Source organism: Lepus europaeus, chromosome 5, assembly GCF_033115175.1.
Source record: "Lepus europaeus isolate LE1 chromosome 5, mLepTim1.pri, whole genome shotgun sequence".
Classification (NCBI taxonomy): Eukaryota; Metazoa; Chordata; class Mammalia; order Lagomorpha; family Leporidae; genus Lepus; species Lepus europaeus.
The window spans coordinates 57288177-57303547 of record NC_084831.1 but is presented as its reverse complement, the minus strand read 5'-3'; the positions used below and the strand labels follow the sequence as shown (position 1 = coordinate 57303547).

The window sequence follows — 15371 nt, the reverse complement described above, 5'->3', positions numbered from 1 at the left end:
TATTAGGCAGTAGGGCCTCTGAGAGGTGATTAGACCACAAGGGTAAAGCCCTCATGTAAAGCATTAGTGCCCTTGTGAAGGAGGCCTAAGAGAGGGCCATGGCAGGTACAGGGAAAAGGCCACCATTCATGAATCAGAAAGAGACTCCTCACCGGACACCAAACCTACTGCACCTTGATCTTGGACTTGCAGCCTCTGCTGTTTTTAAGTCACACATACTAGTATGGTATTTTGTTATAGTAGCCTAAAGGGGTTAAAACAATAGTCATTCTCATGCTGATGGCTACACATACACACAAACACACCACACACAACTCTGTCATACAGGATAATCACTTGTCATACAGGATAATCACACTGAGTGAGGGGCTCACTCACCTTCAATTTCTCAGGGTCCATCTCCTTGGCCATTTCCTCCTTCCTCATCTCAGCTATTGTTCGAGGCCCCTTTTTGTCTTTGTGAGCATTGAAACCTTGACTGGAGAGCAGGTCTTCAAAATCAGCTGCTTTTTGTTTTCCTTCTGCAATACAATTTTTGAAAATCATTCTATTTTTTATTCTTAAGCATAAAATGGCATCATCATCTCACACCACTTAATGCTCTTACATGTGCTAAGGCCCTTACCCTTCACACTTACCCTGTGAGTAGGGTAAAAGATTCTCATACTCATTTTACAGATGAGGAAAATGGAGTCTGAAGAACTTACACTATCTGCTCAGAATCAGATAACATGTGCCTGGCAATACTAGGGCTGGAGGCTGGAACATCGCACTAAGTCCAGTTTCATTTCCACAATACCTTCTTTTCAGATGAGGATACTCATCATTTGCCCGCCTTAACTACTAATCAGGATCAGTGATGGGATTAGGACCTGGGCTTTGGCACTTGAAACCTATGCATGCTACCACTTCCCTGCCCACACGAAGCTGACAGTTTTAGTTGGTCATGGTGCTCTTTCCCTTCAAGTGTAGATGCGGCCTCGCAGACTTTCTAGGTCCATTTGGAGAGACAGCCAAGTGCAGTGGTGAACAACAGAGTCTGGAGCCAGATACCTCCCTGTATGAATTCCAGCCCTGCCATTTCCTAGGTGTGACCCTGGGCAAGCTGCTCACCATCTCCATTCCTCTATTTTCTCATCTGTAAAATGAGGATCGTTTGTAATATGATTTGCCTGGTACAGTTGCTGTAAGAGCAAAGAAGGTAACATTTTCAGTAATGAGAAGGCTGCATGGCTATCTAAATGTTTGTTAAATCAAAACAAAACAGAACCAAAACCAGCAGTCCATATAGTCCACGCCCACCAAACGAAATCACTTTTAGTGGAAATCCTTTTGCCATCATTATAAATGCATAGGAGCACACACTGAAGTGTAAGTATTCCAAGGCTAGGGATGTTTTTCTGTCCTGTCCTCAATGTTTTCTACACTCAAGATGTTCCATAAATATTTTCTGATTGAGGATAGCTCAAATCTATTCAGGAAACCAGGTGGTTCTATTGAATTCCCAAGGAACAGCACCTACTAACGATAAAAATATAATGTTACATAATCCCAACGATGGAATTCCTATCACGTGGATGTGGTGAGAACACATCTGTGTCACAGCCAACAGAGTGGTAGTTAAGAGAACAGGTTCTGGAATCAGACCGCTGAGATCCAAGTCCTAGGAAATTACAGATTTATGTCATAGCTTCCTCATCTACAACATGAGATTGATCTTGAAGAATATATGAAACAATACATGAAAAATGCCTAGAATAGCACCTGGCACGTATACATAAACACTCAGCAAATGTCAGCTACTGACACTATGAAGAGTGGAAGAATTGCCTTTTTCATGTCCTGCACAAAGGCCTGTTCCTTCATCATATTCCTACAGTGTAGGGGATGTAAACTGTATCAAAACAGGACTTTAAACAAACTCAAATCTAACTTTCCTGGCTACACAAAATATATTATTTTTTACTTGATGTCAAAAATCCCAGCCAAAGTATCCTCCAAAACTAGGTGTTGGCACCATCACAAGGGGTCCATTCATTCCAAGAATCCACCAACCATGGCATAATAAAGACCAAATACCTAAGACATAAGCTCTAGTTGCAAACCAAGGGCAAATGTATCTCTACAACCTTAAGATTGCCTCAGAAACTACCGGAATTGTTTTCTGTCTCCTTCAGACACACAATAGGCAATAGGGCAACACAGACAAGACATCCAACATCTAGGGCCCAAACTATCATCCTTACCCAAGTTAGCTGATCCTTTTCCACGTTCGTTCTGGCTTCCAGGCATGGCTGAGAAGCTCACGTTGTAGTTGGGTCGGTTCTGGGGCGAGGAGTGAGGCATGCTGGACTGTGGCTTGGACTGCGACTGCTGCCAGCTGTAGCCGCCTCCCTGCTGCCACCCTCCACCCATGGGCTGGGGAGACGCTTTCTGTGGTGAGCTCAGAGGTGGAAATCCTCCACCTAATCCAGTTGGGGTGGTGGGTTTGCTGGCGAATGAAGAACTACCTACAGAAAGGAAAGGAGGCAAGGAAAAAATAAGCCTGTTTTGGGCAGCCGCTCACTCTTCCGTCTCAAGATATTATCTGTGGGGGGTGGCGCTATGCTGCAGCAGGTTAAGCTGCTGCCTGCAGAGCTGGCATCCCATATGGGTATCGGTTCAAGACTAGGCAGCTCCACTTCCAATCCAGCTCTCTGTTCATGGGCCTGAGAAAGTAGCAGAAGATGGCCCAGGTCCTTGGGCCCCTCCACCTACATGGGAGACCTGGCTGAAGCTTCTGGCTCCTGGATCCTGGCTTCACCCTGGCCCAGCCCCATGCAATGAAGCCACTTAGGCAGTGAACCAGTGGACAGAAGATATCTCTTACCCTCTCTCTTTCTCTTTCCGTGACTCTTTCAAATAAATAAATATTTTTTTAAAAAACCAATATTGTCTGCTTCTACATCAGTATAAATTGCTGATAGCGTACTCATCCTTCCTAATAAGTAAAGAAATGGCAGGCATATATGTTATCTCCTTAATCCTCCCAATTACACTTTTAGGCATGTATTCACAAGCTCAGTTTTTCTTCAGATGAAAGAGCTGCAGCCCGGGGTCATTAAGTCAGTTTTCTCAAAGTCACCCACCAACATGTGGCAGAACTGAGACTTCCCCTAGATCTCTGAGTCCGAATCAGAAGGGCCCTGGCTCCTCCACCAGTGCCAACCCTCTCTAGACTCCCACCTTCTAAAGCAGTTGTTAGTTCTTCACAGGTACCACCAAATAACAAGAACAGGGAGTAAAACAGAGTAAGTTCACTCCTTAAGGAGCTACTTAAACTTCAAGGATCAGGACTAAGCATTGTTTAAGTACAAGCAGGGCTAGTGCCCAAGAGTAAGTAAAGGTGTTGTGAAACTTCACAAGCAGGTTTCCATTTCATTTCAGGGGAGCAAAAATGGACAACACTCTTGACAACTTTGAACAAGACAACAGATCTTATTCAGCGTTTTTTTTTTTTTTAAAGTGTTACTTAGTTCCAGGAATTTAAGTAGAATCCTTATTCTACAACCTCCAAACTTTTAACTTCTCACTGCAGGTATGGTGGGCTGATTCGAAAATATGTGGATCAGCTGTGGCTTTGTTTAAGGAGGTAAAAGCAGCAGCAGAAATGGGATCTCCCAAGGTGCCCCCCCCCGCTTTTTTTTTTTTTAATAAATGCAAAGCAACAGTGAGAATAAAATAGCTAACAGTAACGCAGCATGTGGGTGTGTACAATACTGCCTTTGATCTGCACCACACACTTGAGAGGTAAGTAGTACTTCTTGCCCCACTTAAAGACAAGGAAAGCAAGGCTTCAAGAGGCTTATTCATATGCTCATGATCACACACATGTAGTCAGTGGAGCTGGGACTTGATCATATTGTACCATATCTCCAAATGTCATGCACATTTGCTGTACCACAATTTCTAATTCCTCTCCAAATCTCTTTCACTACAACTCATCATTTACTCTTTTTCCTGAAGATATTTCCCCTACATCTTTTTTTTTAAAAGGACTTATTAATTTTGGAAAGTCAGAGCTACAGACAGGGAGGGAGAGACCAAGAGAGAGAGAGAGAAAGGAGAACTTCCATCCTCTGGTTTACTTCCCACAGTGGCCAGCACTGGGCCCAATCGAAGCCAGGAGCTTCAGCTGGGTCTTCCACATGGGTGGCAGTGCTCAAGCACTTGGGCTATCTTCTGCTGCTTTTCCCTGGCCATTGGCAAGGATCTGGATTGGAAGTGGAGCAGCAGGAACTCGAACCACTGTCCATACGGGATGCCAGCACTGCAGGCAGCAGCTTTACCCACTATGCCACAATGCCAGCCCCTCCCTTATATCTCAGTCCTGGGTCTCCTGTCTGCTTCACCACTGAGAATGCTGTACTACAGTTACTAGACTTGGAGCCAATCTTGGTTTGAGTCCCAGCTCTGTTACTCATGCATTTAATCACTTATTCACATATTCATTCACCAGAATTTGCTGAACATTTACTAAGTGCATGGTACTATGCTGGCAGGTAGGAACATGCATATAGCTGAAAATGGGGTGTAACAGCATCTTTGCTCTTCTAAAGCTGTTTGAAATCCTTTGCCCCTTTGATCCCAGTTCCTCATCTGTGAAATCAAAACTATGTCTGCATCACAGGTCTACTATAAAAACACAACTATGTCAAAGTGCTTCACAACTCCGATTTAAGCAATTAAGAGGCATCACATATAATAAAATAATCCCAAGTTCATATGCCAAGTACATGCTTGAGCCATCACAAGAGCACAGTAAATACTTGGTAACAGAAAAAGTAATGGCAGGGCTTGGCAGGGCCCCCACCACTCTGTGACTCACAGAAGGAAGCGTTTTCCAGGTGGCTCAGGGCCCTCCTGCCAAGAGCACATCAACACACTCTGAAGGTTTGATATTCATTCTGCATAATATTCATTCAATCAAACTGGAGTTTCATTTCCTATTTTAAGGGTGCTCACTCTATTCTAAATACATATGTTTATTCTTTTAAAATTCAGCAAGTACAAATTTAAAAACATAAAAAAACTTCAGTAAATATGAGAAAAGCTAAAACTTTGCATATTCCTGCCACTCTGTCATTCATTCTCTTACTTCAGACACACTGTAGAGCACTGCACATGCCCGGCTGAGACTCAACAGTGAAAGGGCAGATGCTGACCCTGCTGTCTTGGGGCTCATCCACACTGCAGGACCTTCTGATGTCTACCCTCGTAGGATATTTTCTACCTGTGTTCAGCAATTCTAATTGTTAATGCTATTGAAGCATAGAAATGATATGACATGCAGGCCGGCGCCGTAGCTCACTAGGCTAATCCTCCGCCTGCGGCTCCAGCACATCGGGTTCTAGTCCCGGTTGGGGCGCCGGATTCTGTTGCCGTTGCTCCTCTTCCACTCCAGCTCTCTGCTGTGGCCCGGGAAAGCAGTGGAGGATGGCCCAAGTGCTTGGGCCCTGCATCCACATGGGAGACCAGGAGGAAGCGCCTGGCTCCTGGCTTCAGATGGGCTCAGAGCGCCAGCCACAGCACACTGCCCATAGCAGCCATTTTGAGGGTGAACCAACGGAAAAGGAAGACCTTTCTCTCTGTCTCTCTCTCTCTCACTGTCTAACTCTGCCTGTCAAAAAAAAAAAAAAAAGAAAAGAAAGAAAGAAATGACAGACATACAAAACAGTAGCTAAGCTCAGAGGCCACTGCTACCCTCATTAAAATAAAGCAAGTTCTCAACCTTGAGTGCACATCAGAATTACCCCTGGCGAGCTTTTCTTTTTTAATGCCCCACCTTATGTATCCCCTATTATAGCAAATATTTTCCAACTGATTAAGGTTTCTCTCTCTCCCACTGTACAGTAAGCTTCAAAGAGCAGGAATGCTATTCTTTATTGCATGCTGGATGCTTGGCACACAGTACGTGCTCAAGCAAACCTACTGAATGAGGGAGTTCATATGCAAGGGTAGAAACCGGTTGCCTGGGTGAGCTGAAGTGATCCTCCTTCCCTATCTCAGCTTCCCTAACTTCCAAACCACCTGTTTTTGCTCTAGAGTTTCCAAGACCTCGCAGAAAGTCTGGGAGGGAAGAAAATTCCCTTCTCTTTCCCTGCGCCATACCCTAATCATATCACAGGTTTTAACTTAGAGCCACTTCCGCCAGCCCTTCCTGATCCCCTACATTCTGGCTTGGGTCATGACCTCAGAATCTCAGCGAACTCATTGAGTCCTCCAGCTGCTTTCAAGCTATACTGCCATTGCCATGAACCAGACATAGTCCCCTAGGGAGCTCTTAAAACACCCAAGCCACATCCAGACCGATCATACCAGACTGTCTACGGAAGGAACCAAGGCATTGGTGTTTTATCACTCTTGTTTAATGCAAAGATATCTTAAGGAGAAAGGCGCTCTTTTACCTTTTCTGAGTTGCTGCCATATAGTCTGGAAGTTTTTTACTCTCAGACAGCTAGTTTAAGGAGTCAAGCCTTCTGACTTGCAGCTCTTACCTACTCACTGTGTAACTTTATGAAAGTCACTTAATTTTTAAAAGTTTTATGATTAGTACAGCCATTGAGGAAAACAGTATGGAGGTTCCTCAAACAACTAAAAATAGAACCACCATATGATCCAGAAATCTCATTTCTGGGTATATATCCAAGGGAAATGAAATGCATCTGTCAAAGAGACATCTACACTCCCCTGTTTACTGTAGTAAACTATTAGCAATAGCCAGGAAATGGAAACAACCTAAGTGTCCACCAACTGATGAACAGAGAAAGTGGTACATACACATAATGGAATATCATCAGCCATTAAAAAGGATGCATATTGTCATTTGCAACAACATGGGTGGAACTGAACATCATTGTGTTATGTGAAATAAGCCAAGTACAAGTATCAGATGATCTCACTCATTTGTGTAATTTTAAAAAACAGAATGATTTTACAGTTAAAAATATAAGTGCAGCTACCAGAAGCTGGGGAGGGAAGCAGGGGGAAAGGACTGGAATAAATAGGTTGCCAAGTAACAGGTCATAGTTAGACAGGAGGAAGAAATTCTGGGGTTCTGTTGCACAGTAGTGTGAAGATGTTGACTCACTGTATATTTCTGTATTTAGAAAAACTAGAAAATGGGATTTTTTTAATGTTTTCACTGTAAAGCAATGTCAAATGTTTGAAAATATATTAATTGGACATTACATAATGTATACATGTAATAAAACATTGCACACAGAGCCGGTGCTGTGGCATAGTGGACTAAGCCTCCACCTGTGGCATTGGCATTCCTTGTGGACACCCATTCATGTCTCAGATGCTCCTTTTCCAATCCAGTTCTCTGTTCATGGCCTAGAAAGGAGTGCAGATGGCCCAAGCACTTGAATCCCTGCGCCCATGTGGGAGACCCAGAGGAGGCTCTTGGCTCCTCGCTTCAGATTGGCCCAGCTTCAGCCTTTGTGGCCATATGGGGAGTGAACCAGTGGATGGAAGACCTTTCTCTCTGTCTCTCCCTTTCTCTATCTGTAACTCTGCCTCTCAAATAAACAAAATCTTTTAAAAACCTTACACAGTACCCAATAGACATGTGTAATTTTATGCCTTTTAAGTTTTTTAATAATTTTTTGGTTTTATTATTTGATTCCTAATTCCTTTTTTTAAGAAGTCAATCTCAGCTTTCAGAACAGAGCTTACGAACACTATTTTATGTCCTAGTTAGCAAAACCAGCTTATTGTGACACCCAAGATTTAGATCCGAGGCTGTGCAGCCAGAAGTAAATGTTACTGATATCTTCACCTGCTAAGTTTATACCTAGTGTCCCAAGGTCAGCAAAAGGATCCAGAGTCTGGGGTTTGTTTTGATGGGTGGGAGTGCCGTGTGAGGACCCTGTTGGGCTGGTGGCAGCTGATTTGCTTCCCATTCCAAAGCCTCCTGAAAAAGAATAAGATCATTGAAAATGAGTTAGCAGTCCAAGGATGAATTCTGGAAATTCTGAATTGCAGAGTTACCACCCATCCATCTCCGAGGAAAATTAGGAGAAGATTAGAAAATGTGTAGCACATAGCTGGACCTTGTTTCTCTGATTTGGGTGAATGGCGGCCTGGAGTGACAACAGGACATAGAAAAGGCACGTGCTGGTTCATGGCCACATGTGTGAACTATTATTTCCAGTGTTCACTTCTCCTGCTGTCCAACTGCACCTTTTCCTGTGGATTTGGAATCAGGTCTGGATTTAAATTCTGGCTTTGTCACTTCCTATCTGAATGACCTTGGGCATCACGTTTAATGTCTTTGAGCTTCAATATTTCACTACTGGCTTAAAAACAAAAAGGAAACGCATGAAACCAAAATCATAGGTAACTAAGGTAAAAGTAGAGAATGAGACTACATCAAACTTAGAAACTTCTGCACAACAAATGAAACAATCAACAGAGTGGAAAGACAAGCGATGGAATGGGAGAAAATGTTTGCCAGCTATATATCTGATAAGAGCTTAATACCCAGAAAATACTTTAAAAATCTCCTACAGTTTAATAACAAATTAACAAATAAACCAATTTAAAAGTGAGTAAAGTAATTGAATAAACATCCAGAGATGTGCAAATAGCCAATAAGCAAATAAAATGATGCTCAACATCACCCATCATCAGAGAAACGCAAATCAGAATCACATATGAGATATCACTTCACAACCCATTAGGATGGTCATTAACAGAAAAATAGAAAACTTACAAGTGTTGTCAAGGATGTAGAGAAATTAGAACCCTGTAGCCCTGTTGGTAGGGATGTAAAAGGTGCAGGTACTATGGAAAGTAGCATGAAGGTTCCTCAAAAATTTAAAACAGGGGCCAGCGTTGTGGCATAGCAGGTAAAGCCGCTATCCACAGTGCCAGCATCCCACATGGGTACCAGTTTGTGTCCTGGCTGCTCCACTTCTGATCCTGCTCCCTGCTAATGTGCCTGGGAAAGCAGTGGAGTATGGCCCAAGTCTTTGGGCCCTTGCACCCACATGGGAGACCCAGGAGAAGCACCAGGCTCCTGGCTTCAGATAAGCCTAGTTCTGGCTATTGCAGCCATTTGGGATAGTGAACCAGCGATGGAAAACTATCTCTCTCTGCAACTCTGCTTTTCAAATAAATAAATCTTTTTTAAAAAATTAAAAACAGAACTACCACATGATCTAGCACTTCTGCGTACATACTCATAAGGACTGAAAACAGGATCATGAAGAGGTATTTGCATACCCAGACTCATTACAAAATGATTCACAATAGCCTAAACACCCATTGAGAGATGAACAAAGAAACTGCAGCATATAAATACCATGGAATGTTATTCAGTCTTAAAAAGATGAACATTTTGTTACTTGCTACAACACAGATGAACCCTGAGGACATGATGTGAAGTGAAATAAGCCTTCCATAAAATGACAAATGCTGTAGATTTCACTTGTATGAGGAATCTAAGTGGTGAGGCTCATAGAAACAGAAGAATGATGGCTGCCAAGGGCTGGGGAGGGGAGAAGGTAGGGAGTGGCTATGTGGTACAGGTGGTGGTTCAGTTACGCATGATGGGAGGGTATGGTACCATATTATGCAGGTAGTTTAGAATATTGTACTGTATCCTTAGAAATTATAGGAACAGTGAATTTTATCTTGGTTTCTCTCCACATTAAAAATAAAAGGTAACATCAACTACACTGGAGCATTGTTGTGATAAGAACATTGTATGGATGTAGGTATAGACGTGTGTGCATTTAAGTTCCAGTATTTAGGATAAATCACACAAGTCAGCACTCAACAAACATCAGAGTAACCACGAGAAAGACACCATTTTTACTATTGACAAATCCAGCCCCTGAATTAAGAACTTGATGAAGAAAAGCAGAATATTCACATTTACTCAGCATCTGCTCTACTCCAGAAAGTCTCATATAAGTTACTTCATTTAAACTTACACAATTGGAGGGTGAGGAGGTGGGGCAAAAAGACTTGTCAAAAAATGCAAGAGCTGGGGCCGGTGCCATGGCGCACTTGGTTAATCCTCCGCCTGCAGTGCCAGCATCCCATATAGGCACCAGGTTCTAGTCCCAGCTGCTCCTCTTCCAGTCCAACACTCTGCTGTAGCCCGGGAGGGCAGTGGAGGATGGCCCAAGTCCTTGGGCTCCTGCACCCATGTGGGAGACCAGGAAGAAGCACCTGGCTCCTGGCTTCGGAACAGCACAGCGCCAGCCATAGCGGCCATTTGGGGAGTGAACCAATGGAAGGAAGACCTGTCTCTCTGTCTCTGTCTCTCTGTCTCTCTGTCTCTCTGTCTCTCTCTCTCTCTCTCTCTCTGTCTATAACTCTACCTGTCAAATAAATAAATAAAAAATATTTTAAAAAATGCAAGAGTTTTGATGCCGCTTGTTCTGTTACTGTATTTGTCTGAGTTTACAGTTAAGCAAAATGCGATTTAGAAAAGTAACAGAACAAGCAGCACCGTCATGCCAAGTGCAATGAGAAAGTCCCTCCAGAATAGGAGTCCTTAGGAAACATGATAAATGACATAGATGGGCTACAGGAGTCCTCACTTCATCTTGGGTGGAGGCTTCTGCTTTGCAATTGATTAAACATGTACACAAAAATCACATGCTGACCTTTACCTGGTTTAGAATGCCAGTCCCAACCTCCAGAAACATCCGGCTGAATGTTCACGGCAGGTGTACTAGAAGCTGCAAACGGGAGAAGAAACAGAATGAGGACAAGCTATGCCCAAACCCACTCTTTTAGAGCTCACAAAGGTAATGCTGTCCCTTCCATGAAGCCTGCAGAGCTTCCTACAATCCCAAGAGATTCAGTCTTCCTTCTGAGCCCTTCCCACACCACCCAGTAACACTTGATGTTGTCTTTGTCTGTGGTTGTTCACAAGAGTCTTGGTAGGAGCCATATATTATTTGCCTTTCCTCCTTTGTTTAACCTCCATATTCATGCGCTTTGAATTATGACTGCATGTATCTGTCTCCATTCGATTGTGAATCCCTTGAAGCAACAATTATCTCATTCATCTTTGTATGTCCCACCTCTTTTTTTTTTTAAAGATTTTATTTATTTATTTGAAAGAGTTACAGAGGTAGAGACAGAGACAGAGACAGAGGTCTTCCATTTGCTGGTTCACACTTCCCAAATGGCCAGAGCTGAGCTAGGAATGAGGAGCTTCTTCCAGGTCTCCCCTTCGGTTGCAGGGGTCCAAGCACTTGGACCATCTTCCACTGATTTCCCAGGTACATTAGCAGGGAGAGAGATCAGAAGGGGAGCAGCCAGGACTCGAACTGGTGCCCATGTAGGATGCCAGCATTGCAAACTGGGGCTTTAACCTGCTGCGTCACAGCATTGGCCCCTGTATGTCCTATCTCTTAACAGAGAGTGAATGTGCAAAAAGGAAAAAAGAAAAAGCCACCTGAAATTTAATTCACCTTAGCTTAGCATTGGCAAGTATACCAAGTGGTATGATCTACTTAGAGCCAAAACGCTATTTTCTCCTCTGCTGTGACATAATTGAGAAGGCCGAGTCACTCAGAGCACATATGGGGCACACACATCTAGTAGACTAGTGTGATGGATATGTCTGTTGTCACTCAAAATAAACTCCTTACAGCTTCAAAACGGACCACTGTGACTCCTCTAAAAGTTCCAGATGTAAAATTTAAAAGCAATACTCAACTAAAGAGAATTAGGTATAATAAAGGCATATACAGTAGCAGTAAGCTTTTGTTATACCTCAAAAATCCATAAGCATAATGCTATTGGACAAAATTTATTTCTAGGTTTTATCCTTAAAAATCAATGAGTGAAATGCTAATACTAAACTAACAAGACAAGTGATTGGAAACACACACACACAGTCATACACAGACTCTACCACCAGAAGAATCATCAAGACACAAAAATTAGCATTCTGGGCTTTATATTTTATCTGTCTCATTTACTTAGTTCCAACCAAGACATCGTATACTGTCTCATCATTAAGTTAAAAAGAACATGCGATTATCAACAATAACAGTTCTTTCCTTTCTGTTACTCCCTTCTCGTGTTCCACAATAGCCCATGCAAACTAGGGTGAAGATTAAACAACTCTGCTATCATTTGCTGTGTGATTCCCTTTAAACCCTGATCTTAGTCTTACATCCAACTAGGACATAGAACTAGGTTCTGGAACTTCAACCTTATTATAACCAAGCCCATAGATCCTTAGGACTACTTAATAAACGCAAGGTACCATACCAGGGATTAGAGAACTGAAAGGCATGTCTCTCCTCAAGAAACATAATCTTTTGGGGAGACAGGAATAGACCAAATGTAACTACAGAGTATCTTAATCTTTATTTTGCCTTTCATTATGGTTATTTGCTTACTTGTTCTTCTAACACTATGTCCCAAGTGATTAGTCTCTTTAAAATATATGTTTAGTAACTATTTGTTGAACTCAAAGGTGGTACCTCCTGATTTTCAGAAGAGACTGGTGATGCCTTGTAGAAACCTAAGGGTAGCACCTCAAGGATTTGAAGGTGGGCAATCTGTCCCCAAGGTGACAGCTAAGTCTCACCTTACCACTCTCCAACGTGAAGATGATGCAACTGACCACTAACCATGGAATGATCACTGTTTTCTTAACAAGGATAATAAAATGTTCTCTTCACTCATTGTGTGGTACAGATCAAAATGAGAAATGTGGCTACAGGACAAAAGAGTGATGGCTGGCCTAAAGTGGGTGATAAACACCATATTTTAACCACATTGCAAGAAAGAGAAGTGCCCTGCTGAAGTATTCACACTCATGTCCATGGGACATAAAAGTTTAGGGCTGGTGCTGTGGCATAGCGGGTTAAGCCACTGCCTGCAGTGCTGGGATCCCATATGGGTGCCAGTTCAAGTCCCGGCTGCTCTACTTCCAATCCAGCTCTCTGCTGTGGTCTGGGAAAGCAGTAGAAGATGGCCCAAGTCCTTAGGCCCCCACACCCAGATGCAGCTCTTGGCTCCTAGCTTTGCCTAGCCCTGGCCTTTGTGGCCAGTTGGGGAGTGAACCAGTGGATGGAAGACCTTTCTGTCTATCTCTCCCTCTGTCTGTAACTCTACCTCTCAAATAAATAATAACTCTTAAAAAAAAGACAGTTTTACGTACTAAAATCAGGAGAATGTATACCTTCACAGACATCACTATGCACCAAAGAAATTATGATAGGAAAAAATGAGTTAATTTATTTAATATTTATATACAGTCATCCCTCAATATCCTCAGGGATTAATTCCAGGAAACCTGTAGATACAAAAGTCCAAGAATGCTGAAGTCTCTAATATAAAATAGCATAGTATTTCCATATAGGCTACACATATCCTCCTGTATAGGTTAAATCATCTCTAGATTACTTATTTTTAAAAACATTTATTTATTTTATTTGAAAGTCAGAATTACAGAGAAAAAGGGGCAGAGGCAGAGAAAGAGAGGTCTTCCACCCACTGGTTCTCTCCCCCAAATGGCTGCAATGGTCAGGGCTGGGCCAGGCCAAAGCCAGGAACTTCATCCCAGTAGCCCACATGGGCACAGGGGCCTAAGGAGTTAGGCCATCTTCTGTTGCTATTCCAAATACATTACCAGGGAGCTAGATCAGAATTGGAACAGCTAGGACTTGAACTGGCACCTATATGGGATGTCAGCACTGCAGGCGGCGGCTTTACCCATTGTGCCACACTGTCCACACCCTCTAGATTACTTAATACTAATACAATGTAAATGCCATATAAATCCTTGTTACACTGTATCAGTTAGGGAATGAGATCAGGGAAAGAAAGGTCTGTATATGTTCAGTAGAGATGTTATTTTTTATTTTATTTTATTTTTTTATTTTTTTTGACAGGCAGAGTGGACAGTGAGAGAGAGAGAGAGAAAGGTCTTCCTTTGCCGTTGGTTCACCCTCCAATGGCCGCCGCGGCCGGCGCACAGCGCTGATCCGATGGCAGGAGCCAGGTGCTTCTCCTGGTCTCCCATGTGGGTGCAGGGCCCAAGCACTTGGGCCATCCTCCACTGCACTCCCTGGCCACAGCAGAGAGCTGGCCTGGAAGAGGGGCAACCAGGACAGAATCCGGTGCCCCGACCGGGACTAGAACCCAGTGTGCCGGCGCCGCAAGGTGGAGGATTAGCCTAGTGAGCCGCGGCGCCCTGCCGAGATGTAATTTTTAATAAATATTTTTGATCTGTGGTTGGTCAGATCTGTGGATGCATAATCTGTTGCTATGTAGGACTGACTATATTAGAAAAAAAGAAAGATGACAGCACCTGCTGTTCACCAGTAATTCTTCTAGGCTCTAGGGATGCATTAATGAACAAAATGAACACAAACCTCTGTCTTTGATCCAGCAGGGAAAAATAGACAGTAAAATATAAACATACACACAAGAAAATTATTCCATGGGGCTGGTGCTATGGCACAGAGGGTTAGGCTGCTGCTTGCAATGCTGGCATCTCATATGAGTGTCTGTTCAAGACTGGCTGCTCTGCTGCTAATCCAGCTCCATGATAATGTGCCTGGGAAAGCAGTGGAAGATGGCTGAAGTCACTTGGCCCTCTTCCAGCCAGGTGAGAGATCTAGATGGAGTTCCAGCCTCCTGGCTTCAGTCTGACCCAGCCTTGACTCACTGCAGCCATCTGGGGAGGGAACCAGCAGATGTAAGATCGATCGATCTCTCTCTCTCTCTCTCTCTCTCTCTCTCTCTCTCTCTTCACATAAGTAAAATAATAAAGCCTTTTAAAAATATTCCATATATTAGAAGTTAGTAAGTTCAATGGAAAGGAAAAGGTAGAGGGCATAGAATAAGCTGTGATTTGAAATCAGAGGAGGCCCCATTGAAGCCAAGACTCGAAGGCGGTGAAGGAGGTGAAGGAGTCAGCCATGTGGATGTCTAGAGAGGAGTGCTGGAGGCAGAGGGAACCACCAGTGCAACAGCAAAGAGGCCAGGACTGCAGGAATGAAGAGAGCAAGGGGGAGACAATGGAAAATGAGGTCACATGGGGTTCTAAGGCACGTAGGACTTGGGCTTTCATGCTGAGTGCAAGAGGGACCCCCAGGAGCCAAGCAATAGCAATGGCATGACTTACACTGTAAAGGAGTAAGCAAAAGTGTTAGCTTCCATCTCTGCATCTTTCCTCCCATCTGCAGCCAACACCCAATCAGGAGACTCTCTTAAGTGGACTCTATTCATGGGTAAGTGGTGAATTTCTTCTATGTTATTCAATGGACACACTTCAAATAGTATGAGATTAAAGACTAATTGGACCTCACTCCTAAAGATTGCTCCTGAACTGATTTCTT

General features: G+C 43.3%; 1 protein-coding gene across 5 annotated transcripts in view; it reads right to left on the bottom strand.

The window, feature by feature from the left end:
* DNAJC6 (DnaJ heat shock protein family (Hsp40) member C6) overlaps positions 1–15371 on the bottom strand; it is a 188787-nt gene that overhangs the window by 6301 nt on the left and 167115 nt on the right. For 2 of the 5 annotated variants that reach the window (XM_062191483.1, XM_062191487.1), the window contains 4 exons: positions 10665–10739; positions 7823–7957; positions 2247–2510; positions 379–521 (listed from right to left, as the gene is read on the bottom strand). In XM_062191483.1, the coding sequence (XP_062047467.1) occupies positions 379–521; positions 2247–2510; positions 7823–7957; positions 10665–10739 (617 nt within the window). The remainder of the gene's footprint in view (positions 1–378; positions 522–2246; positions 2511–7822; positions 7958–10664; positions 10740–15371) is intronic. The other 3 variants (XM_062191485.1, XM_062191484.1, XM_062191486.1) reach the window with 3 other exon arrangements.